General features: G+C 41.8%; 1 protein-coding gene across 2 annotated transcripts in view; it reads left to right on the top strand.

Moving 5' to 3' along the window:
- LOC129701473 (coiled-coil domain-containing protein 69-like) overlaps positions 1-24,859 on the top strand; it is a 42,957-nt gene extending 18,098 nt beyond the window's left edge. The window contains exons 3-9 of one of the 2 annotated variants that reach the window (XM_055642670.1): positions 12,412-12,623; positions 13,203-13,302; positions 19,250-19,323; positions 20,689-20,790; positions 21,774-21,893; positions 22,032-22,129; positions 24,199-24,859. In XM_055642670.1, coding sequence (XP_055498645.1) covers positions 12,412-12,623; positions 13,203-13,302; positions 19,250-19,323; positions 20,689-20,790; positions 21,774-21,893; positions 22,032-22,129; positions 24,199-24,382 — 890 coding nt within the window. In that variant the 3' untranslated portion in view covers positions 24,383-24,859. Of the gene's footprint in view, positions 1-12,411; positions 12,624-13,202; positions 13,303-19,249; positions 19,324-20,688; positions 20,791-21,773; positions 22,130-24,198 lie in introns of both variants that reach the window. The other variant, XM_055642669.1, reaches the window with a different exon arrangement.
- Positions 24,860-25,253: the final 394 nt, after the last annotated feature.

The raw sequence follows: 25,253 nt of genomic DNA on the forward strand, positions 1-25,253 counted from the left end.
GATTCCGCTATTTTTAAGAGCCCCATCTAGCTCTCTCTTGAAAGCATCCAGAGAACTGGCCTCCACCGCCCTCTGAGGCAGAGAATTCCACAGACTCGCCACTCTCTGTGAGAAAAAGTGTTTCCTCGTCTCCATTCTAAATGGCTTGCTCCTTATTCTTAAACTGTGGCCCCTGGTTCTGGACTCCCCCAACATCGGGAACACATTTCCTGCCTCTAGCGTGTCCAAGCCCTTAACAATCTTGTATGTTTCGATGAGATACCCTCTCAACCTTCTAAACTCCGGAGTGTACAAGCCCAGCTGCTCCATTCTCTCAGCATATGACAGTCCCGCCATCCCTGGAATTAACCTTGTAAACCTACGCTGCACTCCCTCAATAGCAAGAATGTTCTTCCTCAAATTATGGGACCAAAACTGCACACAATACTGCAGGTGTGGTCTCACTAGGGCTCCGTACAACTGCAGAAGGACCTCTTTGCTCCTATATTCGATTCCTCTTGTTATAAAGGTCAACATGCCATTCACTTTCTTCACTGCCTGCTGTACCTGCATGCTTACTTTCATAGATTGATGTACAAGGACCCCCAGATCCCGTTGTACTTCCCCTTTTCCCAACTTGACGCCATTTAGATAGTAATCTGCCTTCCTGTTTTTGCTACCAAAGTGGATAACCTCACATTTACCCGCATTGAACTTCTTCTGCCATGCATCTGCCCACTCCCCCAACCTGTCCAAGTCACCCTGCATTCTCATAGCATCCTCCTCACAGTTCACACTGCCACCCAGCTTTGTATCATCTGTAAATTTGCTAATGTTACTTTGAATCCCTTCATCCGGTATAATGTAAATAGCTGCGGTCCCAGCACTGAGCATTTCGGTACCCGACTAGTCACTGCCTGCCTTTCTGAAAGGGACCCGTTAATCCCTAATCTTTGTTTCCTGTCTGCCAACCACTTCTCTATCCATGTCAGCACTCTACCCCCAATACCATGTGCCCTAATTTTGCCCACTAATCTCCTATGTGGAACGTTATCAAATGCTTTCTGAAAGTCCAGGTACACTACATCCACTGGCTCTTCCATTTCCATTTTCCTAGTTACATCTTCAAAAAATTCCAGAAGACTAGTCAAGCATGATTTCCCCTTCGTAAATCCATGCTGACTCGGATCGATCCTGTTACTGCTATCCAAATGTGCGGCTATCTCATCTTTTATAATTGACTCCAGCATCTTCCCCACCACCAGGCTAACTGGTCTATAATTCCCCGTTTTCTCTCTCCCACTTTTCTTAAAAAGTGGGTTAACATTAACTACCCTCCAATCCACTGATCCTGAGTTTATAGACCATTGGAAAATTATCACCAATGCATCCACAATTTCTAGAGCCACTTCCTTAAGTACCCTGGGATGCAGACCATCAGGCCCTGGGGATTTATCAGCCTTCAGTCCCATCAGTCTATCCAACACCATTTTCCTACCTAATGTGGATTTCCTTCAGTTCCTCGGTCACAGTTATTGCTGCAGTTATCTGAACTTGAATAAACTTGAGAAAAATTAATGATTGTTGTGATTATGAAATTAAAATAAATGTCGGCAGGTTTGATAGAGTGTTAAAGATTTGAACATAGAACAAACAGTACAGCATCAACACAGGCCCTTTGGCCCACACTGTCTGTGTCGATCATAATGGAAAATTAAATTAACCACATCTACCTGCACATTATCCATATCATTCTGCTCCCTGCGTGGTCATGTGTCTGCCCAAATGCCACTGAAACATCACTATTGTCTGCTTTCACCACCCTCTCTGGCAGCATTTCCAGGCCCCGTCACACTTTGTGTTTAACAAATCTTGCCTCGCACATGTCCATTTAAACTTTCCTCCTCTCATTTTAAAGCCATGCCACCTAGTAGTTGCTGTTTAAATGGTTCTTTATTGTCATGTATTCACTGCACAGTGAAATACATTTTGCCTAGCTTTCACATGCACAAGTCGCCTTCATTTGGAGCCATTTACACAAAGAGAAAAGTCCAAGTCAGGTCCGCGTGCTGGAGTGCCCTCAATCCAGTAGCTGTAGCAGGGCCTCCTCTGTTGCGCTTGGCCCCCAAACTGACCTCCCTTTCATCGCTCAGCAGCCGTGGTGTACTAAGCAGCTCCTGCAGCCGACCTTGAAGGCACTGGAGGCAAAACCCCGGTCCCTCTCCTACTGGCCCACTCCTGCTTCAATTCCAGATTCCAGGGCAGAGCTCAGTGGCATCCCAGCTACCCTTGCAGGCAGCGGCCCACTGGGTCCTTCTTCACGGTGGCTAGGCCGGCCTGCAGCCACTCATGGCCACGGGCGGTCCGCCTTCATTTGCGATTGTTTCCTTCCCTTGGGGCTCCCCACACCCCCACCAAGCACAGCCTCCCATCTCCAGGGTCTTCCAATGCCAACTCCATGCTAAAATCTCTACCCTGCGAAAAAGACTCTGACTCTCTGCCCCATCTATGCCCCGTGTAATTTTATAAACCTCTCTCCTCAGCATCCGAAAAAAACAATCCAAGTTGTCCACCTCCCCTTTCTTGCTAATGCCCTTAATTACAGGCACCGTCCTGGCGAACCTCTTCAGCACCTTCTTCAGTGTCCCCATATCCTTCCTGTACTGTGGAAACCAGAACTACAAACAATGCTCCAAATGTGGCCTAACCATAGTTTGATACAGCTGCAGCATGACTTGGTGACGTTTCTACTCAATGCTCCAAATTCCTGACCTTTGTACACAATGCCCTGTTGTGGATGTGGATGAGTGCATGGAGTAAAAGTTCATGGGTTTAAAAAGAGAACAAAGTAAAGAGCCTCAGAAGGATGGGGAAATGTCAATGTCAACATAGCAGAATATAGTAAAGTTGGTGTCTTGCCCTTGACTTCATTTCTCCATTGAGTTTGTGGGAAGATGTGTGAAGGAGTTGCTTGGTTGCTCTCTCATCAAAGGATGGATGGAAATGAATGGTAAATTCCCAACTGGGCTGTTGCTGTGCCAGAGCAGGACATTGGTACAAGGAAGATTGGAGGGTCTTCGTCCCTAAGGTCATTGTTTGACCAGGTTGATCCTTGCTATGGTTGGGTAGTTTCATGATCTCTTTTATCAATACTATGTTAGTGTTAATTCCAGATTTATTTATTTCAGTAAATTTAACTTTCTAGTTGTCATTGCATGGTTTGGGATTGTTTCATTTCAAGCTTCTGTATTGCTAGTTCAGGAAGATAACCGCAGTGTACATAAACATTGGTGAGGACACCAGGATTAATTCCCACACTCATCTAAACAGTCTATTCTCACTCGCCTAAACTTCCCTAGCCTTTTTAAGCTTTCCTTGTAAGGCAATTCCCCCATTTTAGAGAGTAATAGGTGCCCCTGATTGATCCTGGTCTTTTCTAGCCCCCCAACTCCTTTCTCCTCCTCCCCCCCCCCCCCCCCCCCCCCCCCCCCCCCCCCCCCCCCCCCCCCACTTTAAGCCTGAAGAAGGTCCTAACCTGAAATGTCACCCATCCCCTTTCTCTAGAGATGCTGCCTGACCTGCTGAGTTCTTCTATTTTATCCCCCATTTTAGACATTGAACCAAAATGTTTTGAACCGCTTCCAATGTATTAACGCCTCTCCTTAACTAAAAAAGCCGAATCATCTACACAGTAATGCAGATGTGATCTAATCAATGCCTTAACCTCCCAATTTCTATATTAATATTGGTTTGTTATTGTCATGCGTACCAAGATACAGTTTTGATGTGCTGTCCAGGCATATTATACAAAACTGGAGTACAATAAAAGTATATGCAAGAGGTACTGAACGGGTACTGAAAAGAGAACTAAACAGTGCAGAATATAATGTTGTGGTTGCAGAGAAAGTGTAGATCAATAAAAGTGCAAGCTCAGCAATGAGGTAGATTGGGAGATCAAAACTACATCCTTAGCTGGTGATCGATCTGTTCAACACATCTGAGCATACCCAATTACTTATTGAACCTGCATATCAGCTGTGGGCATATTGTGTATTGGAACATCCAGATCCCCCTGCATTGTATAATTCTGTAATCACTCGCCACATCAATAACATGCAATTTTTTATTTCTAGCAAAATGGGAAAAAATTGCAATTTCCCATTTGCAAAACCTAACAGTATTTATTTGCAGCCTCATTATGTCTACAACTTATTTGCATCAGTAGTAAATTTAGCAACCATGCCTTCATCAAAGTCACTTTTGTAAAGAGTAAATTGTTGAAATCTCGGCACAGTGTGGAACACCACTCATAGAAACATAGAAAACTGGTGCAGAAGAAGGCCATCCGGCCCTCCAAGCCATTCAATATGATCATGGCTGATCATCCAAAAATCAGTCCCGTTCCTGCTTTCTCCCCATATCCCTTGATTCTGTTAGCCCGAAATGCTATATCTAATTCTCTCTTGAAAACATCCAGTGAATTGGCATCCGCTGCCTTCTGTGGCAGAGAATTATATCTTGCTGTCTTGTGAAGATTCCAGTTTATGTTGACTCTGTTTTCAGTTGGGCAACCAATATTCTATCCATGCCAAAATATGAACAAGTTATCTGAGAGTTATGTGTTGTATCTTGTGTGTTTATTGAAGTTATGTGGGACAGCTGGTCCGTGAGTGAATGCTCAACATTTATTAAACAGCTCTGTTGATATTCCAAGACTGATGTCACAAAATGGAAGCTTTTATCTGGTCTGGGTGCATTCTATCTTTAGCTTGTATAATTTGTTTACAAGCATTAAAGAAATCCTTCTATGCCAACTTTTAATGAAACGATTGCTCTGCAAGGACCAAATGACAATCTTGTGTTCTGTATTATTGCCATGATTTGCCCTGCTACCATTTTTTCTCCGCAATTGCATGGGTTTTTCTCCTCAAAATCCCTCCTCTTAACAGTGGATGGCATAGTGGCGCAGTGGTAGAGCTGCTGCCTCACAGCACCGGAGACCCGTGTTCGATCCTGACCACATGCTCTGTCCGTGCGGAGTTTATAAGTTTTCCCTGTGAGCGTGTGGGTTGTAAATGGGTGTTCCGGTTTCCCTCCAATTCCAAAGATGCGCAGGTTTGTAATCGATGGTTGGCGTGAGTCGGTGGACCATTTGCCACGCTGTAAGTTGGTTATATTGCAGTGTAGCTCGTGCATGAGGCAGGATGCAGCCATGAGTTTTGCATTAATTATGGAATATACATACATACACACATTAATGTGTGTGTGTAATTAATTATGGAATATACATACAAACATAATCCTCTCATTTGTTTGTGGTGTGTAATATGCTGAGGAACATGTTTAAGTGTGCCAATTGACATATGTTATCAATGTAAAAACATGGCAGCAATTCCTGGTGGGAAGGAGCTGACTCGACAATTGTACATTACCACAGAGTGCTGGGTAACATGATCCATTTACTAAATTTGTAATAAAAACAAAATTTGAGTTACAATGCACAGTCTCTGCCTCTTTACATTGTCTTCACACATCAAAGAAAGATGCCAATGGGATTAAAATTAATCTTCAATTGGCGGGACAGTGAATATGTGTTGTACTCTTTCAAAAATTGGCTGCATTGAATCTATGAAACCAAATCCATACGAGCCCTAGGGCAAGTTTCCGGTCCATAGCTCATGTACTTTGAAAGCTGTACATATGGAGAGAGAAAGGTGGCAAATTTGGCCATTTTTTTGGCATTTGGCCAGACTGTAAATTGATTACAAGAGCACAGCTTACATAGGGACTGACATTTAAAAGAAGAATTAATCAAATCACCAGTGGTAACAAAATCATAAACATGTTCATGTTATTACGGAGAATAACCAGAAGAATTTTCTTGCTCACTATTTCGGAGAAATTCAATCACTGACACTTGCAAATTTAATTACTGATTTTTGCACCAATTTGTTAAAGCATCAGAATCAATTGTACAGATAAAACTGTCTCTGTTTCTTCTCTCAAATTTCAGAACTGTGTATACACTTAAAAAAAAAAAAAATAAAAAAAAAAAGTGCAAACTATTAAATTGCTTCTGACATGTTGGAAGCTGGCAGCATTTCACACAGCCTGTTGGCAGATGCATGTCTGACAGCTGGCAGAAAAGTATTGCCTGAGAATTAATGTATAACAGTGAATGTTTCCAAAATGTAGACTGCATTGCTGTGGTTGCTTTCATCTAGTCTCCTGTCCGTTGCCATACTAAAGACAGCACTACTTGCATTCTATATAAACTATCGCTGTTAAATTGAAGCTGACTCAATTGCAACACCTGTCGCCATACCTCCTCCCTCGACTCTGTCCACGGACCCTGACAGTCCTTTCAGGTTAGGCAGAGGTTCACTTGCACCTCCAACCTCATCTACTGTATCCGTTGTTCAAGATGTGGATTCTTATACATCGGCGAGACCAAATGCAGACTGGGCGATCATTTCACGGGGCACCTTGGCTCAGCCTGCGTGAACCAACCTGATCTCCCGTTTGCTGGACACTAAGTCTCCTTCCTGTTCCTACACAGACCCAAAGATCCTATAGGATCTTTGCATGGCCCTTTCTGTCCCCTGTCTCCTCCATTGTCAGAGTGAGGCTAAATGTAAATTGGAGGAACAGCATCTCGTATTTCACTTGGGCAGCTTACAGCCCAGTGGTATGAATATTGATTTCCCTCACTTCAAGTAGCCCCGGCATTTCCTATCTCTATCCCTGCCCCACCCAAGTTGCACAAGCTTCTCATTTTCACCTTACAGTTTACAATGGCCTGTTTCCTTTATCATCATTACTTTTTTTGCATATCTTTCATTTATTGTTCTTTATCTCTCCACATCACCATCTATATCTCTTGTTTCCCTTATCAGTCTGAAGAAGTGTCTCGACCTGAAATGTCACCCATTCCTTCTCTCCAGAGACGTTGCTTGTTCCGCTAAGTTACTCCAGCTTTTGTGTCGAACTTTGATTTGACTAATTGATTGAAAGGTACAGCATGGACTCAGATCCTTCAGCCCACCGAGTCCACGCTGACCACTGATAACCCGCTCACAGAAGTTCGATGTTATCCCACTCCCTACACACTAGGGGCTATTTATAGATGCCAATTGACCTATAAGCCCACACACCTTTGGGATGTGAGAGTAAACCCACACGGCCACAGGGAGAATGTGTAAGCTCCACACAGACTGCATTCAAGGTCAGGATTCGATCTCTGATCTCTGGAGCTGTGATGCAGTGGCACTTCCACCTGCACCACTGTGCCATTTGAACTTGTCTGAAGACTGGTCCCGACCAAAAACTTTGCCTTGCCATGTCCTACAGAGATGCTGCCTGCCTACCCGCCCCACTGAGTTACTCCAGTACTTAACTCAAGATTCCTGCATCTGCAGTTCTCACATCCCTATTTACTATGATCTTCTGTGAAACTCATTATTCTTGGTGCAAAAAAGTGAAAGCATACCATTCTAGAAATTGTCCCAAACAACATTAAATAATCAAATAATACTGAAAATGACAGATTATTATATTGAATATGGAATAATTTCAGTGAGTATCAGATTAGTATTTCCAGTGTCCTTTAACTGAATTTCCCCATGTTGAATAGTCCAATCAAAGTTGTTTGCTCTTTCATGAAGTAGCATGTTTTAATTTTAGCTTGAGGTTTTTAAATCATGTGACTGCTTATCCTGTTTTCTAAAGTAAGTACTTATTCTAAAGCAGCCACTATTCTGCTTAAATGCATGAGAGGATCATTTTATTCTAACTTGCAAAGAAAAGATTGTCAGTAATATGCACAGAGAAAGTTGTATTTGAGAACAATACTAAGTTAAACTTGAGAGATTGTTCAGGGCATCAAATCAAATAACAGAAGCTTTCACAGCTCCTTCAATGTGATAAATCCTCTGTTTTACCATACTTATTTTCTAAGCAGTTTATTTTCTATTTTCCTATTTATTTTCCAAACTTATTTTCTATCTTGTTTGAGGGCCAATAAGACCTGAGATCGTAGTTGTTTTCACACAGCTTACTCTCGACCATTTGCTCTCCCCTGTGGTCTGTACAAAATCTTCTTTCTGTTTCTCTGCTGTCTGACCTTTTTCCCCTCTTTAATTCCTTTCAGTCTTGCTAGACTTTGGAGATGCAGAAAAGGTCAATAAATGCATTTTGCATTAAATAACTGACCACTTTGATTCTGTGTTGCATTATATTTTTAGATTATTTGCATCGTTTTTAAAAAGAAGTAAAAGCAGTATCACAGGGTTGAAGATGTGTGTGGAGATTATGTGCAGCCTGCCAGCAAGGGCAGCTGATACGTGTTTACATTTCAACTCCCTTTATCACGACAACTGCAGACTCTGTTCTCTCTTCATGCATCGCTAACCCAAACATGCCGAGCAGGCCTCGGGACATGATGGTGGCGACTGCTAATGATAGTGGGGGGTTTATGCAATGATGTAGAGCAATGCAACTAAAATCAGTAGGAAACTGGAGCAGGGCTGAGCTGTAACTGGAGGGATGAACAAGCCAGGCCTGCTGAACTGTAGGATTGCTCCAACATGAAGGAGGATGGTCAGTCCAACATGTTGGCTGCTGTTTCTTTGCAGAGTAATCTGGTCAACCTCTTTGTGAAGTCTAAAGAGGGGTCTCGACCAGAATTGTCGCCCATTCCTTCTATCCAGAGATGCTGCCTGTCCCGCTGAGTTACTCCAGCATTTTATGTCTATCTTTGGTGTAAACCAGCATCAGCAGTTCTTTCCTACACCTCTTCCCTAGTTGTCCAGCAGATATCTTCCACGGCATGATCTCTCTATTTTCATTGCTACAGAGATCTTCAGGATGTCCTTGTTGTTTCTTGGCCAATGAAGTGTAGTTACGGAGGGAACAACATGAAGGTCGATGAACATTGAACACCCCTGTCTTCCCTGTACCCCACCTAGGTGCACACCCATTACGCCAACTATCCCTGATCCACCGTCCTCTTCCACATAAATCCCTTTTTTTGGATTTATATTTCACTCTTCTTATCTGACACCCTTTTATCCCCAGCCCATCTGCCAATCAACCCCCCTCCTTCTTCTACACCCCCCCACGGCATCCACCTATCACTTGCCAGTCTTTGTCTCACTCCCACCTCCTTCCCAGCTTTCTCCTCCTTACTACAATCAGTCTGAAGAAGGGTCCTGACCCAAAACGTTGCCTATCCATGTCTTCCAGAGATGCTGCTAATCTGACTGAGTTACTCTAGCACTTTTTGTTTTTGTGGGCAGTCACTCTTGCGATGTAGGAAATGCAGGAGATGAAGGTAGCGCGGCAGAGTTGCTGCCTTGCAGCGCCAGAGACTTGGGTTCGATCCTGACTACGGGTGCTGTCTGTACGGAGTTTGTACGTTCTTCCCGCAACCTCGTGGGTTTTCTCCGGTTTCCTCCCACAATCCAAAGACGTACAAGTTTGTAGGGTTAATTAGCTTGGTGTAATTGTAAATTGTCCCTAGTGTAGGACCGTGTTAGTGTGTGGGGATCACTGGTCAGTGCCGGTTCAGTGGGCCAAGGGCCTGTTTCTGTGCTGTATCTCTAAACTAAAAAAAGTGGTCAAAACAATCTCCAACAAAGGTGCTAAAGACCAGATCAGAATGAGTGAAGTGGTCTGAGGGAAGAAAATTAACTTGGATAACCCTCTTAAATTGCTCTCTTACAGAACAAAGGGTGGGTGAATATGGTGGTGGTGGTGGTTCTTGGCGTAATGTCTCATCTGAACAAGATGTCCAACAATATACTGCACTGTTTCAGCTCTAAAATGTCAGCCTAGATTTTTGAGCTCTAGTCTGGAGTGGAGTTGTGCTCAAACAGCCAGCTGACGTAGAGCCACAACATCTGACATCTGGAGGGTTTAGCTCATCCATGTATAGATCTTTACTGGCAAAAAACCCATTGTATCTCAATGTTAGTTAATGGTATGTGACATCCAATCCTTAATGGATGACAAGTGTTTGAATCCGTGTCCAAGAACTGATTCCAGCCATATGGGAATATTTTTTTTTAAATTTATTTTATTTTTTTTTAAATTTTTATTAACAGTACAGAAACTTACATTAATACACATCACATATCTTATTACATTATGTTGTACCACTTCATTTTTTGTGCTTTAAAAAAGATAGAAATAAAAGAAGCAAGGAAAGTAAGCAAGAATCGCGAAGGTGCAGGAAAATGTTGGGAGAAGAAAGCCCCTTAGGGAAGGAATTAGAGAAGGAAGTAAAGAAAGGAAATAAGACCCTAGAAAGAAAAGAAAAAAAAGAAGAAAGGAAAAACAATCGCTCTATTGTAACACAAAACTCCGCCAAAAAGGATATACCAACCGTGTTTTTATTAAAAATGTATTTTATACCCCCAGTTACCAGATCCTGGCACCCTTTATATTTTAACTTACTATTGCACCTTATGCTTGTAATAGTTCTGTAAATGCAGACTACGTGTTTTGGAAGTGATCTGCTTTGCCTGCTAGGAGGAGTCTCATCTCTTCCAAGTGTAGTGTTTCGAACAAGTTTGAAATCCACATTTTTATTGTTGGTATTGGAGCATTTTTCCAAAATTTGAGTAAGCTTTTTTCCCCATTATTAGCCCATAATTAAGTAAGTTCTTTTGAAACCTATTTAATTCGGGGTTACCTTCCGATATCCCAAAAATGATCCATTCTGCTTTTGGTACCAGTTTTATTTTAAATAATTTTGTGAAGATTTCAAATATTCCGTTCCAGAATTTTTGAATTTTTATACAAAAAACAAAAGAGTGCGCTATGTTAGCTTCTTGTGACTGACATTTATCACAAATGGGTGAGACATTGGGGAAAAGTGTATTTATTTTAGTTTTTGAATAATATAGTCTATGTAATGTTTTATATTGGATTAGAGTATGTCGTACGTTGATCGAGCATTTATGCACATATAATAAGTGTTTATCCCAGCTCTCTTTTGAAATTTTTATAGCTAGTTCTTGTTCCCAGTCTCTTCTAATACTATCGGTTGTAGGTATTTCTATATTCAAAATAATATTATATAAGTATGATATTAGATTTGCTGATTCAGCCTTTGTCTTCATGGCTTCATCCAATAAGTCTGGGGGCATGTTATGATAGTCTTTTGTGTATTTTTTCAGATAGTCACGGATTTGAAGATATTTGAAATATTGATTATTTTTCAAATTATATTTCAGTTGTAATTGTTGAAATGATAATAATTTTCCTAACTCATACAAGTCTCCGAGCGTTTTGATTCCCGTTCTTTCCCATTGTGTAAATTATTTATCTATAATTGAGGGTTTAAACAAAGGGTTATTGACTATTGGCATTAAAAGAGATAGATTTCTTAATTTTAAGTTCTGTTTTATTTGTTTCCAAGTTCTAATTGTACTATGTATCATTGGATTTTTATTATAATTTTTGTTATTCAAATTCATTGGTGAGTGGAGAGTCGCTCCTGTATTACACGGAGAGCAGTCCTCTCTCTCCATTACAATCCAATCCACCCACTGGACAGAGTTGTCCAGCAGGTGAATCATATTTTTAATATTTACTGCCCAATTATAGTACATAAAGTTAGGGAGCGTTAGACCACCCATCTCTTTTGGTTTACTAAGGTGTGCTCTTTGTATTCAGTGGGATTTATAATCCCATATAAAGTTTGTAATGTCTGCCATATGGGAATATGACTGAACCTTTTGTCTTTACCATTTTAAAAATTCATGGCATGCCCTAATCCTTTCTGCTTGGTTACCAAGGGGGCAATATGATAAGTTCGAAAATAACATCCGCAAACTGGTTTGAATATATAAATGATATTTTTATTTAAGGCCATTCATATTAGTCCCTAGTTCAACAAGAAATCCAACTCTTAATGCATGGCACACAAGAACATTTTCTTTTTGGACACCTCGGCATATTTGGAATACTAAACTAAACCAAACAGTGTAGTAGCAGGTGGAGCTGCTGCCTCACGGTGCCAGGGACCCAGGGTTGATCCTGACTTCGGGTACTGTCTGTGTGGAGTCTGCATGTTCACCCCGTGGTCCCAACATATATATATATATATTTTTTTTTTTTTGAAAAACGGCATCAGCAGTTCATTTTTTCTAGGTTTACTGCTCCAGTTTCCACCAACATCCCAAAGATGTAAATTAATTGGTCTCTAAATTGTCCCTGATGTGTAGGGAGTCGATGTGAAAGTCAGATGACATAGAAATACCTGATTGAGTGGTGGATGGTCAGCATGGAGTCGATGAGCTGAAAGGCCGGTTTCCATGCTGTATCTTGGTAAAAATAAAAACACAACTATAGATTGACTTTCTATCCATTAAAATATCTGCCCCTTACACATTCGCGTACTCAATAGTTGGGTTGCTTCTCTTTCAGAGTTACCTGGAGCTGCTTGCAATCGGCTGCAGAAGGCAGATGTTTCCCTTCTGGAGTGTCATGAGAAAGATCTACAAAGTGTCAGAGAGGAGCACGAGCAGGAACTTGTGCAACTCCGTGAAGACTTGTGTTCAACACACAATGTGGAGAAGCAGCAGCTTCAATATCAACACGCAGACTACATTGAGAAACTAAAGCAGGAGCAGCAAAAGGTTTGAACTATGAATAGAGATTAACCATGGCAAATAGTTTCATTTTGTTGTATTCTAAGTCCAAAGATGTACAGATTTGTAGGTTAATTGGCTTCTGTAAAATTGTATATTGTCCCTAGTGTATAGTAGTATAGTATTGGTTTACTGGGTGATCACTGATCAGCGCAGACTCGGTGGGCCGAAGGGCCTGTTTCCACACTGTATCTCAAAGTAAAGTTACTTACAAATGACGTCTGTGCTGACAATGGCACGCATTTATGTCGGCTGCAAAGTCATTGAATATGGACTAGTTCACCATTTGAATGTCGTCTGTTCCCTTGGGCTAGCACGATACAACTTTCTGTGCCACACCCTCATGCCTTGGTTTCTGCTTGTGAGCAAGAGCACGTGGGTCAAAATGGGGATGGGGTGGATGGTTAGTGTCTTTGATGATTGTGTTTGAGCTTCTTGTGGGATAGGAGATGTGTTGAAGGCATGTTCGTAGCACACCCGAGGTTGGCCTGGTTGAAGTTCTTGGCTATGATGAAGGCGGCTGGCCTCCTTATTTTACCTTCACCAAAATTGTTGTTTCTTTGTTAGAAAGAAGTAGAGCTGTCGGACTCCAGAATAGTGGAACTGAAAGCCAGACACTCCGAATACGTCCACGTTCTCAAGAGGGAAAGCGAGACTGCATTGGCAGGTAAAGCACATTCAGAGTCCTTTCGAATAACACAAATTGGCTGTGAACATGAATCTTCACTTGCCGTTTTATCCATTCCCAAACAAAAGACATATTGGCGATCAATAATAGTAAATATTTACACTATGTTGATAATTTGAACAAAGATTGTCATGAAGATATGTTGTGCCAGTTTAATAAATACAACAGATGAGACTAGCTTCGTGTGGTATAAACTGAAAAAGGATAGCTTCATATTAGCTGTGAAATGCAAACATCTATTCCTATAATCTGGGATTACTAAAATGGCTTTAGCAACTGTTTCCTTAGTAATAGAAAGCTGTTAATCTTTGATCTTCCATTCACCAACAAGCCATGCCTACACAGATTTTCAAAGAAGCTTTCTGATTGGAATAATTTAGCATAAATTCCCGTTGTTTTTACTGAACCTGAGCCAACATTATTATCCATGTGCATCCAATACATAGTACATAGAAAGGCATTGCACTGCACAAGACCATGCCCTGTGGCCCACATTGACTGTGCTGACCATAATGCCATGTTTAACTAATCTCATCTGCCTCTACGTGGTCCATATCCCACCTTTCTCAGCAGATCTATTTTTCACCCCGTTCCTCTGAATCAGACTTGCAACCTTTTTGATTTTGTGTAGAAGCACAGTGTCTCCTGCCCAGAGTTGGGGAATCGAGAGCCAGAGGACATAGGTTTATGGTGAGGGGGGAATGATTTAATAGGAGCCTCAGGGGTGACTTTTTCACACAAAGCGTGGTGGGTGTATTGAACAAGCTGCCCGAGGAGGTAGTTGAGGCAAGTACTATCACATTGTTTTAGAAACATTTGGACAGATACATGGATAGGACGGGTTTAGAGGGATATGGGTCACACACAGGCAGATGGGACTAGTGTAGATGGGACATATTGGCCGTTGTGGGCAAGTTGGCCCAAAGTGCCTGTAGCACGCTATGATTCTATGACCCTTGCCTGGTTGAGAAAAAGGTCAGTCCTATCTTGCCCAGAGCCCTGTCCCCACGCATGTTTCAAGAGACTTTTTGATAGAATTATCCACCAATGCTACCAACTTGAATTATTGCACTGACACTAAATACTGACCTGTCTGTCTTCCTTTAAATAAAACTTGATGCTGAGATTCATCTTCACCGCAGCATCCAGAAACACTTGCTTCCTATGAGCTGTTGCTGTATTAAAATCAATTAAAAAAAATAATAATAATAAGTAAATCACCAAATTAAATAGTTGGCTCCTTTTACAGTTCTAATACTTCTAAGGATGTTGAAAATCTGCGTCATCCCATTTCAGTGATTATTTTCTGTTTCTGAGGTTGATAATAGTATATTAACTCTGAATCCCCAAATGATGTTGGTAACCAGAAATGTGGCGCCCCAACTATGTCGCAGCGTGGTTGGCAGCCGAGACCCAGCTTTGATCCTGACCTTGGTTATTATCTGCTTGGAGTTTGCATTTTCTCCCTGTAACCATGTGGGTTGTTCCAGATCTTCTGGTTTCCTTCCATGTCCCAAAGATGTGCATGTCTGTACGTTAATTGGCTTCTGTAAATTGCCCCTAGTGTGTAGGAGGTGGATGAGAAAGTGGCCTAACATAGAACTAGCGTGGACAGGGATTGATGGGCGGAGTGGACTCAGTGGGCCAAAGGGCCTGTTTTCATGCTGAATTAAACTAAACCTTGTCTCCCATTTCCCACAATTTAAGAAGGTCACAGCATCTAAGGAAGAAAAAAAATATGCTTGTTTGGCACCTCGCCACACTTAATTTCATCTCCTCCACAAAATTCACTGCAATTACTCAGCCAAGCTATTCTGATAGCATGATCATAACCTGTGTCCTCCATAACCAAGATGGACAAAGACTTCAGGCAATTGAAAACACCACCATCTGCATGTTTCCTGTTGCCTATCACACTTTCCTGACTTCACAAAAGAATGGCAATCTATTTCCATCACAGGGTGTAAGTTTGTGGCCCTACCTCCCCAACAGGATGGCAGCGGTTCAAGTAAACTGATCACTAGCTCCGTACAATGGCATCAAGGACGGATAATAAACACTGGTTTTGCCAGCACTCATTCTGAAAACTGAACAGACAGAAAACACTGCACCTGTGTATTGGTTAGAATATATTAGCAGCAGGTTACTTATTTCACAACATCTAAATGGGTTCTCTGCTTCATGAGACCTGGTCTTTGAATATCTTATAGCTTCTCAGATTTGAATCAAAGAATCGTGGAATATTTGTGTCACTAAAGGAGGTTATCTCACCCATCATGTCCTTGCTCTTCAAAAAATAAGAGCTGCTGAACACATTCTCACTTTCCCACCTTTTCTACAAATGTGACTATCACTAGTCAGAGAATCACCTGCAATGGGTTTCTGTATGTAGCATAGGAAATCATTCAGCCCACCAAGCCCATTGAATCTCCCAGAAGAGCAATCCCATTGCTTCCCCTCTCATTATGTTCCATGTAGGGTGTCAACTTGTGCTTTCCACTTTGCCCATTAGCTTCATTTGATTCTTTTTGGCATGTACCTATACTTAAGGAGTAGGTTACCTTGGCCAATTAACCTACCAGCACACACTTGGGATGTGGGGGGAAACGGGATGCCCAGCAAAACCACAAGGTCACAGGGAAGACATGGGGATCCTTTACAGACAACACTAGAGGTTGTGGTCAAACCTGCGTTCCTGATGCTGTGAGGCATCAGAATTACCTGCTGCTTCACTGTACTGTCCTTCCCTTCCTGAAGCCACTTGGTTACCTTTGGTATCCTCCAATTTGTACTCATTTACACACCACGCATCTGCCAACATGGCAACTGCTTCCACACAGATTCTGATGGTTCTGGTCTCTGCTGCACCCAATGCCTCGTTTGATTCATCCATCATTTATATTTGCCAGTCTGGACCATCTTTCACTAAAATAACAAATCCAAAATTTCCTTTGTTTTCAGTCTGTTCAATATTTCACCAATGTCGTCCATCTCCATGGCAAAATCTAAAGCCAAGTGACTGACTTCATCCACTTCTCTGGTTCCTGTGAATCTGAACCACAATTTGCTATACAGACCCTGACATGTGTTTTGGACCAGATATCATTTCCCTCTATAAAATAGTACAGTCATCTCTGTGACATCAACTTTGCTAATTGCCAATGAAACATTCATCTTTCTCTTATGTCTGGAATAATCATAATATTACACCATGGCCTCCCTTGTTCTCTACATATAAAACACAATTTTATAAAACCCTACATACCATGTCAGAGCGATTCCTCCATCACTCCATTGCTTTCTGTCCTACATTGCTCCTTCAGTTAGCATTAACATTCTTGGCCTTTAGTCCTGTACTCTTTCCCGCAGATTTTAACCCAGAGATAACTTTACGGTTCTTGTACTGGCCTCTTGATATGCTACAGGTCTAAACTATCCTCCATTGGCATCAAGGCTTTCAGCTGCTAGTGCCTTTAACTCTGGAATGACCTCTGTAAACACTTCTTCCTCTCTTGCCTCTGTTTAAAGAGGCTCTACAGCAGTGGTTCCCAACCTTTTTTTGGCCATGCCCCACCTAATCACCTCTAAAATCCTGATGCCCCCCCCCCCCCCCCCCATGTGGTGATATATAATTCTTATCATTTAAAAAGTGAACTTCTAAATCCAATTCAATAAATAAGGTTCTCCCATGACCTCGCGCGCTTCGTGCGACGTGCATGAAGAGCGATGGCGCGGTGATTATGTAATAACTACACAATAAAGACCTTTTTTACCCCCAAAAAATTATTTACTCAAAATAACATCTGAAACATAAACTACATACCTGATGGAAAATCCAAAAAAAAAAAAAATCGAAAATTTGGACCCAGACCTCCTCAGTTGCCCCCCTTAAAAATCAAATTGCCCCCCTGTGGGGCGTACGCCCCACGTTGGGAACCACTGCTCTACAGATAGAATGCATCTGACCAGGCTTGTCGACATCTGCCCTAATATCTCTTTAGGTTCAGCCCCAGTTTGATTTGGTTACATTCCAATGATGAAGCTCCTTAAGATGTTCTGCTTCATTATAGACACTGATGGAAGCTGTGGCAATTACAAGACCACAAATCTACTATCCGCATACTTATTAAGTTTTCAGTTCTAACCAAAGACTGATGGACTCTTCTTGAGATAGAAAAATACTTTTCATTTATACTTGCATCGTGAACGGTATCGCAGCTTTGAAATTGTGTGTTAATTACGACAAAGCTACTAATTGCCATCACGGTTGCTGTAGCTGCCAGAGAATAAAAGTGGCTCATTGGCATGATCTATCCACCACTTATGAGAAGGAACAAAGTACTCCATGTATTAAAACAGGCCCATGCAGTTAACATCTGTCAACCAAACAGGCCAACAATTTGTGCAGGATGAAATGGTATTTTCCTTTAAAAAAAAAATGGTAATCCTGTTAGTCATTTACTGGGATCCAAATCCGTGAGCATCAGACATCCTCCAGCACTTTGCCCTCATAGTTCCTCATACAGTATGGAGCAGCAGGTTACTGTAATAGTCGAGGTATGATGAATGAGCACGAATCTCTCAACATCAGTGCATGCACGTGCAGGGATCTAAAGATAGCGAAGACAAACAAACCTTGTCGACTCTTCCGCTGCATACCATGAAGTAATGAGTCATTTATAGAACACATGCCTTACTCTATGTATAACACCTAAATTAGCAATTGAATCGGGGGGATTTTTGCCCTCTTGGGTTCAGCTCCAAGAGGGGATTTGCTTTTGCCAGTTTTCCCTAGAGTAAAATAGCAAAATAAGCCCCCGAGCAGATTCTAGGTGACTATTAAACAATGAATACAAGGTAATAACTCAAAACACACAATGGATTGACATCATATCACTGTTCGGAAAATCGGAACGAGTTTAGAGAACACAATTGCGTAGGGATGGGTAGTAACAATGCTAATTCAGTTCACTAGTCATGCATATAAATGCACAGAAAAATTGCAGGACTTGCATTCTCTCTACATTCTAATCGTATGGTTTACATCCGCACACCAAGAGCTGGGGGAAAAAAAACCCATTGAATCCCAGCAAGAACAGCAAAATCAAAGAAAAAGTTAAGGAAAGAGTGGGAAAGAATTTATTTTGAACACCATTGATTGTAATCAATGTTGGCAGCACTGCAAAACAGAGGAAATTAGTAGGTCTTAGATGAATTCTGTAATGAGCCATTTTAAAGTACATGTACAAATTGCCTCGATGGCAAGTGCTTCTCGTGATAAAACTCGGGGAAACAAAAGACAGCTAAAACAGGTAGTATGGTGACGCAACCCAATGTGGCAAAATATGTTAAAAGGGAGGCACAGACAAACTACAGAATGAAACAACTGGGGACACGATAATCCTCAAGCAGTCCATCACTCACACAAAGTGGCTAAATTGGACTGTGGAATGCCAGGAGTTACAGATCCTTTAAACACCAGATGAAAATGGACATGAGAGCTTAAAATAGACATGCCAAAACAAGATCTGGCTCAAAGCTGAAGGATACTAGTTAATAAAAGAGGTTTTGCAACAGAACATTTAGAAGGATGGAGACTAATAGTACATATGAAATACACAATAAATTGCAGTATTGCTTTCTATGCTTATTATAAAAATGCCGAATTATTAAGTGTTAACCATTTACATGCTAGTCTAGGCTCGGTGATTGTCACAATCATTTAACATGAGTGCAACACCATTGGAGCTATTTCTTGCATGAAATGTTAAAACAAAGTTACTTTGGAGGAGTCAAACAAGAGACTGCAGAGGGTGGAATTTTGAGCGAAGAACACACTGCTGGAAGAACTCAGCATGTCTAATGCACATGGTTAATTGCATTCCTGCTCTCCTCCAAACTGAGGGGCTGTGTTTTCCTTCACCAGGACTTGTAAAACAGCACAAACAGGAGCAAGAGTCGCTGACCGAATCCTTTGAGAAAGCCAGCATGTGCCTTAAGGTAGGTTTGTGTTTCATCCACTGACCTTTGCTCTCATCAGTGTTCTTCTCCCATGTGCCCTTCCCCTGCCCTGCCTTTCTCTCCTCGAAGCTAGTTTCTCCTAGGATTCCCCTGCGGGAACGTGGTGTGTTTGTTGTGGTTCCTATCATTCACGGTTGAATTTGGGGAGCGAGTACAGAAAGACCAGGTGTATACAGAGCATGCAAACCAATCACTGATTGATCAAAGGTTGCACTAAGGACTTTGAGCTTTTATGCACCAATATTGTGTGTGCATGTGTTCTCCTTTAAAATGTGCCTCTCTCACCTTAAAGCTATGCCCTCTAGTATTTCATTTTTGAATCCTGGAGAAAAAAGGTTTGATTGCTAGATCTGGCTATGGACAGGTGGAATCTGGTAATGTGCATTTTTCCTGTTTCCATCAATCACCCACCCTCTGGATAAATTTGCTGAACTAAATTGAGAGGGCTTGGGTGGCAGGAAGGAGGGTGAGGGGACTGGAGATGGTGTTGGACTGCTTCAAAGGTTCAAAGGTCAGTTTATTGTCACATGTACAAATTAAGGTACAGTGAACCTCGAATTACCATACAGCCATACTACAAAAAAGCAACAAGACACACAACTATATAAGTTAACATAAACATCCACCACATCAGATTCCCCACATTACCACTGATGGAAGGCAATAAATTCCAATCTTCATCCTCATTCTCCCGCGGTCGGGGCAGTCGAACCATCCGCTGTCGGGGTGGTCGAAGCTCCCGTGTCGGGGCGGTCGAAAGCTCCTGTGGTTTGGAGCTCCCGAAGTTAGTCTCTGACCAGTGACTGCGAGCTCCACGATGTTAAAGTCCGTAGGCTCCCGTGGTTGGAACTCTGGGGTCGATCTCCGACAAGGATCGCAAACTCCACGATGGTAAGTCAGCAGGCTCCCGCAGTTGGAGCTCCTGAGGTGGGTCTTCAGCAGAGGCCAACTCTTCGATGTTTGGCTGCAGTGCAGACGGAGATACGATACGGGAAAAAATTGCATCTCCGTCGAGGTAAGGGATTTAAAGTTTCCCCCTGCCCACATAAACAAGCTAAAGAACACTAAAACATGTACTTAACACATACTTTAAAAAAAAACAACAAAGTAAGACTGGTAAAATACTGTGTATTTACCCTATCTATTCCTCTCATGGAATATTCCTCTGCTTTTGTTAGTGACTCCTGGGCTATCCCTTCATGATAAACCTGAACAGGATTATTTTAAATTATAAACAAAATATTTTAATTCACTTTAGTTTAAATATCTGAACTAATCTTGTCTGATGTCTACTCTTGGCTATGATGATATGCTGCTCTAATTTACTATTAATATTCCTATAAGGAAAGAATAGAGGAACTTACTACCCAAGTCAACTCATTTCAAATGAAGACCAAGAAAATTGAGGATGCAATTTTAAGAAGGGATCTTCACAGAGATAATAAGGTATTTAGAGTTATTAATGCCTGAATTGATAGATCTGACTAAAACCTGTTATATCTCTGGTCAAACCTTTAATCAGCAAACTTTAAAGTCATAGAACTGTGTAGCACAGAAATGGGCTTTTGACTTTATACGATAGACAATAGGTGCAGGGGTAGACCATTCGGCCCTTCGAGCCAGCACCGCCATTCAATGTGATCATGGCTGATCGTCACCAATCAGTACCCTGTTCCTGCCTTCTCCCCATATCCCCTGACTCCGCTATTTTTAAGAGCCCTATCTAGCTCTCACTTTAAAGCATCCAAAGAACCCGCCTCCACCACCATTTTGGGCACACCACATGTGATAGAATATAGATTAGTAAAGCATGGAATGCTCCTTGCAATAGGATTTGGAAAGGAACCACTGGTGAGATGATGCTTAATAATTCTCTGGCTGCAGGATTTTGACCCAAAATATTGTCCATCCTCCAGAAAGGGTGCTTGACCTCCAAGTTCCTCAGTGGGACAGACAGCATCTCCGGGTGCCCGAGCTAACAATGATCATGAACCTCATCCCCTTTGATCTCTGTCTCCCTCTCCCCTGACCCTCAGTCTGAAGAAGGGTCTCGACCCGAAACTTCACCCATTCTTTCTCTCCAGAGATGCTGCCTGTCCCGCTGAGTTACTCCAGCACTTTGTGTCTACCGTCGGTGTAAACCAGCTTCTGCAGTCCCTTCCTACACAAAGTCCGATCAATGATAGTCCGAAGGTGAAAAACTGCGGGAGAATTCTCTGCAAATGTAGGAAGATGCAGGGAGACCAGACTAGTAAAGGCTTTTTAGTGATTCTCTAGAGAGATGTAAGAATTTAATTGTCCTATCTGTAACACATGACAATAAACTCACTTGACTTGACTTCTTGACACCCTGGAAACAAAACTGCATCATGGTTTCTTTTGAATTGTTTAAAAACGGGTGACCTCGTTCTTTGTGCTTTATATTGCAGAATTCACGTCCACCAACACTGTTCTGGGAGCAGGAGCTGGAGAGCTTACACTTTGTGCTGGAGATGAAGAATGACAGGATTCATCATCTGGATAAGCAAGTGTTGCAGATGAAGAATCTGGTACATTCGGCTGTCCATCAATACTGGCACAATTATGGTTTGGCACGAGCACTAATATTAATATTTAGTTTTTGCTGTGGTTCAATTTTATTACTAAAACACAGATTTATCTTTCCTCTCCCTTGCCTCTCCTGCCAGGTGGAAGTGAATATCATACTTGAGGAGAAAGTTAAAACCCTTCAGCAAGAAAATGAAGACTTGAAAGTTCGCCTGAAAAATCAACAGGCCTTTTCAAGGTACTGGCATTGTCCATTGGTAACAGAATGTATCTGTTGGACGGGCACGTGAGCACTCGGGAGGTGCAGGCGTAGGATGGGATTTGATGCAGCATCCAAGTCGATGAAAACTATGCAACAGCAAATGATACATTTTGAGGTGGATACAAGAATCTGCAGATGCCAAAAAAAATACAGTGCTGGATTAACTCAGCAGATTAGGCAGCATCCCTAGCGTGAATGGATAGGTGACGTTTCAGGCCGAAACCCTTCTTCAGACTGATTATGGGAGTGGGAGGAGTAAAGAAAGCTGGAAAATAGGAGGTGCAGGCAAGCTCTAGCAGGTAGTAAATTGAAGATAGATGGAAAATGTTTGGTACAGGCAGCATCTCTGGAGAAAAGGAATGTGTGACGTTTCGGGTCGAGATTCTTCTTCAGACTGGAATTACCTGTAGCAAAGGCTCATTTGAAGAAGGGTCTTGATTCGAAACATTGAGTCTGAAGAAGGGTCTTGACTTGAAAAGTCCCCCTTTCCTTCTCTCCAGAGATGTTGCCTGTCCCACTGAGTTACTCCAGCATTTTGTGTCTATCTTCAGTTTGAAGCAGCATCTGTAGTTCCTTCCGACACATGTAAAAGATTGATACAGTTGAGGGTTTTTAAAAGGCAGATTGTGGACAAAGGCTAGAGATGAAAAGGCAGAAGTGTTGTGAGATGAAAGGATTGAAGAGTTACAAATTGTTAAACTGCAGATTGAGGATTTTGTTAAATTAGCTTTTGGTGCCGGTGATTCTAGTAAGCGAGCTCTGTAGCACAAGATGAAATAGCACTTGGGGGAGGGTGGTGTGGAGAGGGAATATTGAGGTTCTAGGGGTGATACAAACATATGAGGGAGTGGACTACAGCTGCTGGAAATGCAATAACTGTTTTACTGTCTGCAGTAAGTAATCGCAGATGTTTCAACGTGGAGATTTTTAGAAGCTATCCCAAAGGGGGATTTCCTGCCACCAAATTGCTGTCTAGTAACTTCTGCTGCAAAGTGTAAGTGTGTAGTCAGAGGTCAGATTAGGGCTTTTTTTATTATCTTTCCTTTTTAGTTTAGAGATACAGCGCGGAAACGGGCCCTTCGGATCCACCGAGTCCGCGCCGACCAGTAATCCCCACATACTAATATTATCCTACACACACTAGAGACGTTTTACAATTATACCAAGCTAATTAACCTGCAAACCAGTATGTTTTAGTTTAATTTAGAGATACAGCATGGAAACAGGCCCTGCAGCCCACCGGATCCACGCTGACCAGCGATCCCCGCATAGTAACACCATCCTACACACACTAGGGGCAATTTACATTTATACCGAGCCAATTAACCTACAAACCTCCATGTCTTTGGAGTGGGGGAAGAAACTGAAGATCTTGACGAAAACCCATGCAAGTCATGGGAGAACGTACAAACTCCGAACAGACAGCGCCCGTTGTCGTGATCGAGCCCGGGTCTCCGGCGCTGTAAGGCAGCAACTCTACCGCTGCGCCACTCTTTGGATTGTGGGAGGACACCAGATATCCATGAGAAAACCCAATTCGTAGGGAGAACGTACAGACAAGCAAGCGTAGTGAGGATTGAACCCAGGTCTCTGACGCTGTAAGGCAGCAACTTTACCGCTCTGCCACCGTGCACCCCTTAAATGTTGCCTTAAATGATGCCCTGTTATTGTTCAGTGCCTTGGGAGCAAAACTAAAATATGTTTATCAAAGATAGCAGAAAGCTAGTGACACCAATGAAACTTCCTTCAGGAATTGGTGGATAGGACAGGTTTGGAGGGATATGGACCAAACATGGGCAGGTAGGACTAGAGTAGCTGGGACAGGTTGGCCGATGTGGGTAAGTTGGGCCAAAGGGCACATTTCCACACTGTATATCACTCTATGACTATGTGAATAAATGAGAAAAGCAAAGGAAGCACAAAAGGGGTATTCATGTGAATGCATGTGTGTGGATGGTTTAAAAAGTGCATTTAACTTCAGTCTAATAATCTGAAATGCATGTAATTAAAATGTGCTGTAAATGATTGCATATATTCTTCTTTAGGCAATTATCAATGGAACATGAGAGCCTGCAACACACTTTGGAGAAGGAAGCAATGATGAAGGATAGACTTTTTCACGAGAAAGAAGAGTTGGTCTGGAAACTGCAGAATGGAGATGGTTCACCGACTGGAGAGACTTCATGGAGGCAGCTTCACTCGGAGTCGATGGAAACATCATTAACGTGACAGTAATCAATGAATGAACAGGAATGTTTCGACAGAACTCGATCACCTTTTGTATTGTCTGAAAGAAGCTGGAAGCATCTACCTCAGCATGCTTGGTCTCTTGAGTTAGCGGATTTGGGAGTTGAGCTAACTACAGGCCACAATTGAACTTTAGAAGTGAAGCTGCACTGTATCTTTAAAGAATACATTACTTATGTATCCCCATTTTTCTGATGAAGCTTTGGAAAGACAGAGTTGGAAGAGAAAACAGTTGAAATGGATCCAAAGTGATCCATGTTCAGGAACTTATGCTTGTCATAGAAAGTGCTGCGGATCTTGCTTCTGAAATGACTTATTAAAAGGTGTTGTTTTGTTTCTTCATAATTATGCCGGAAAGATTGTGTGGTTTCATCAAAATGGCAACATTTGTGCTATTTTGTGCGATTTGTCTTCCTTGACGCAAGGTGTCATTCTGACATTAAAAAAAAAACAACCTGAGTTTACTTGTTTATTATTCACACCAGTTAGGCTCTGCGATCAACAACAATTGAATAGATCATGACAATAGTTTAGTAATTAATGTATTCTGAATGCAAGAGTATTCAAAAAACATCCTCCAGGTTGTCTATTCGTTGACCATGGAGAAAATGATATTTTGAAATATTGCATCTTAATATTATAAAGTGAAAACTGGCATTATCCACAAGTACAATATAACATTTAATAACCAGATTTTTTTAAAAAGGTAGAATCGCCAATCTTGATGCATCAGAATGTTATTTATAAACATAAGAAATAGCACCATGCATCAGAACCTGTTATTTAGGTATGGTGAATCTCTGGAACTCTCTGCCACAGAGGGTAGTTGAGCATCAAGGCTATATTTAAGAGG

This window comes from Leucoraja erinacea, chromosome 11 (genome assembly GCF_028641065.1).
Source record: "Leucoraja erinacea ecotype New England chromosome 11, Leri_hhj_1, whole genome shotgun sequence".
NCBI lineage: Eukaryota > Metazoa > Chordata > Chondrichthyes > Rajiformes > Rajidae > Leucoraja > Leucoraja erinaceus.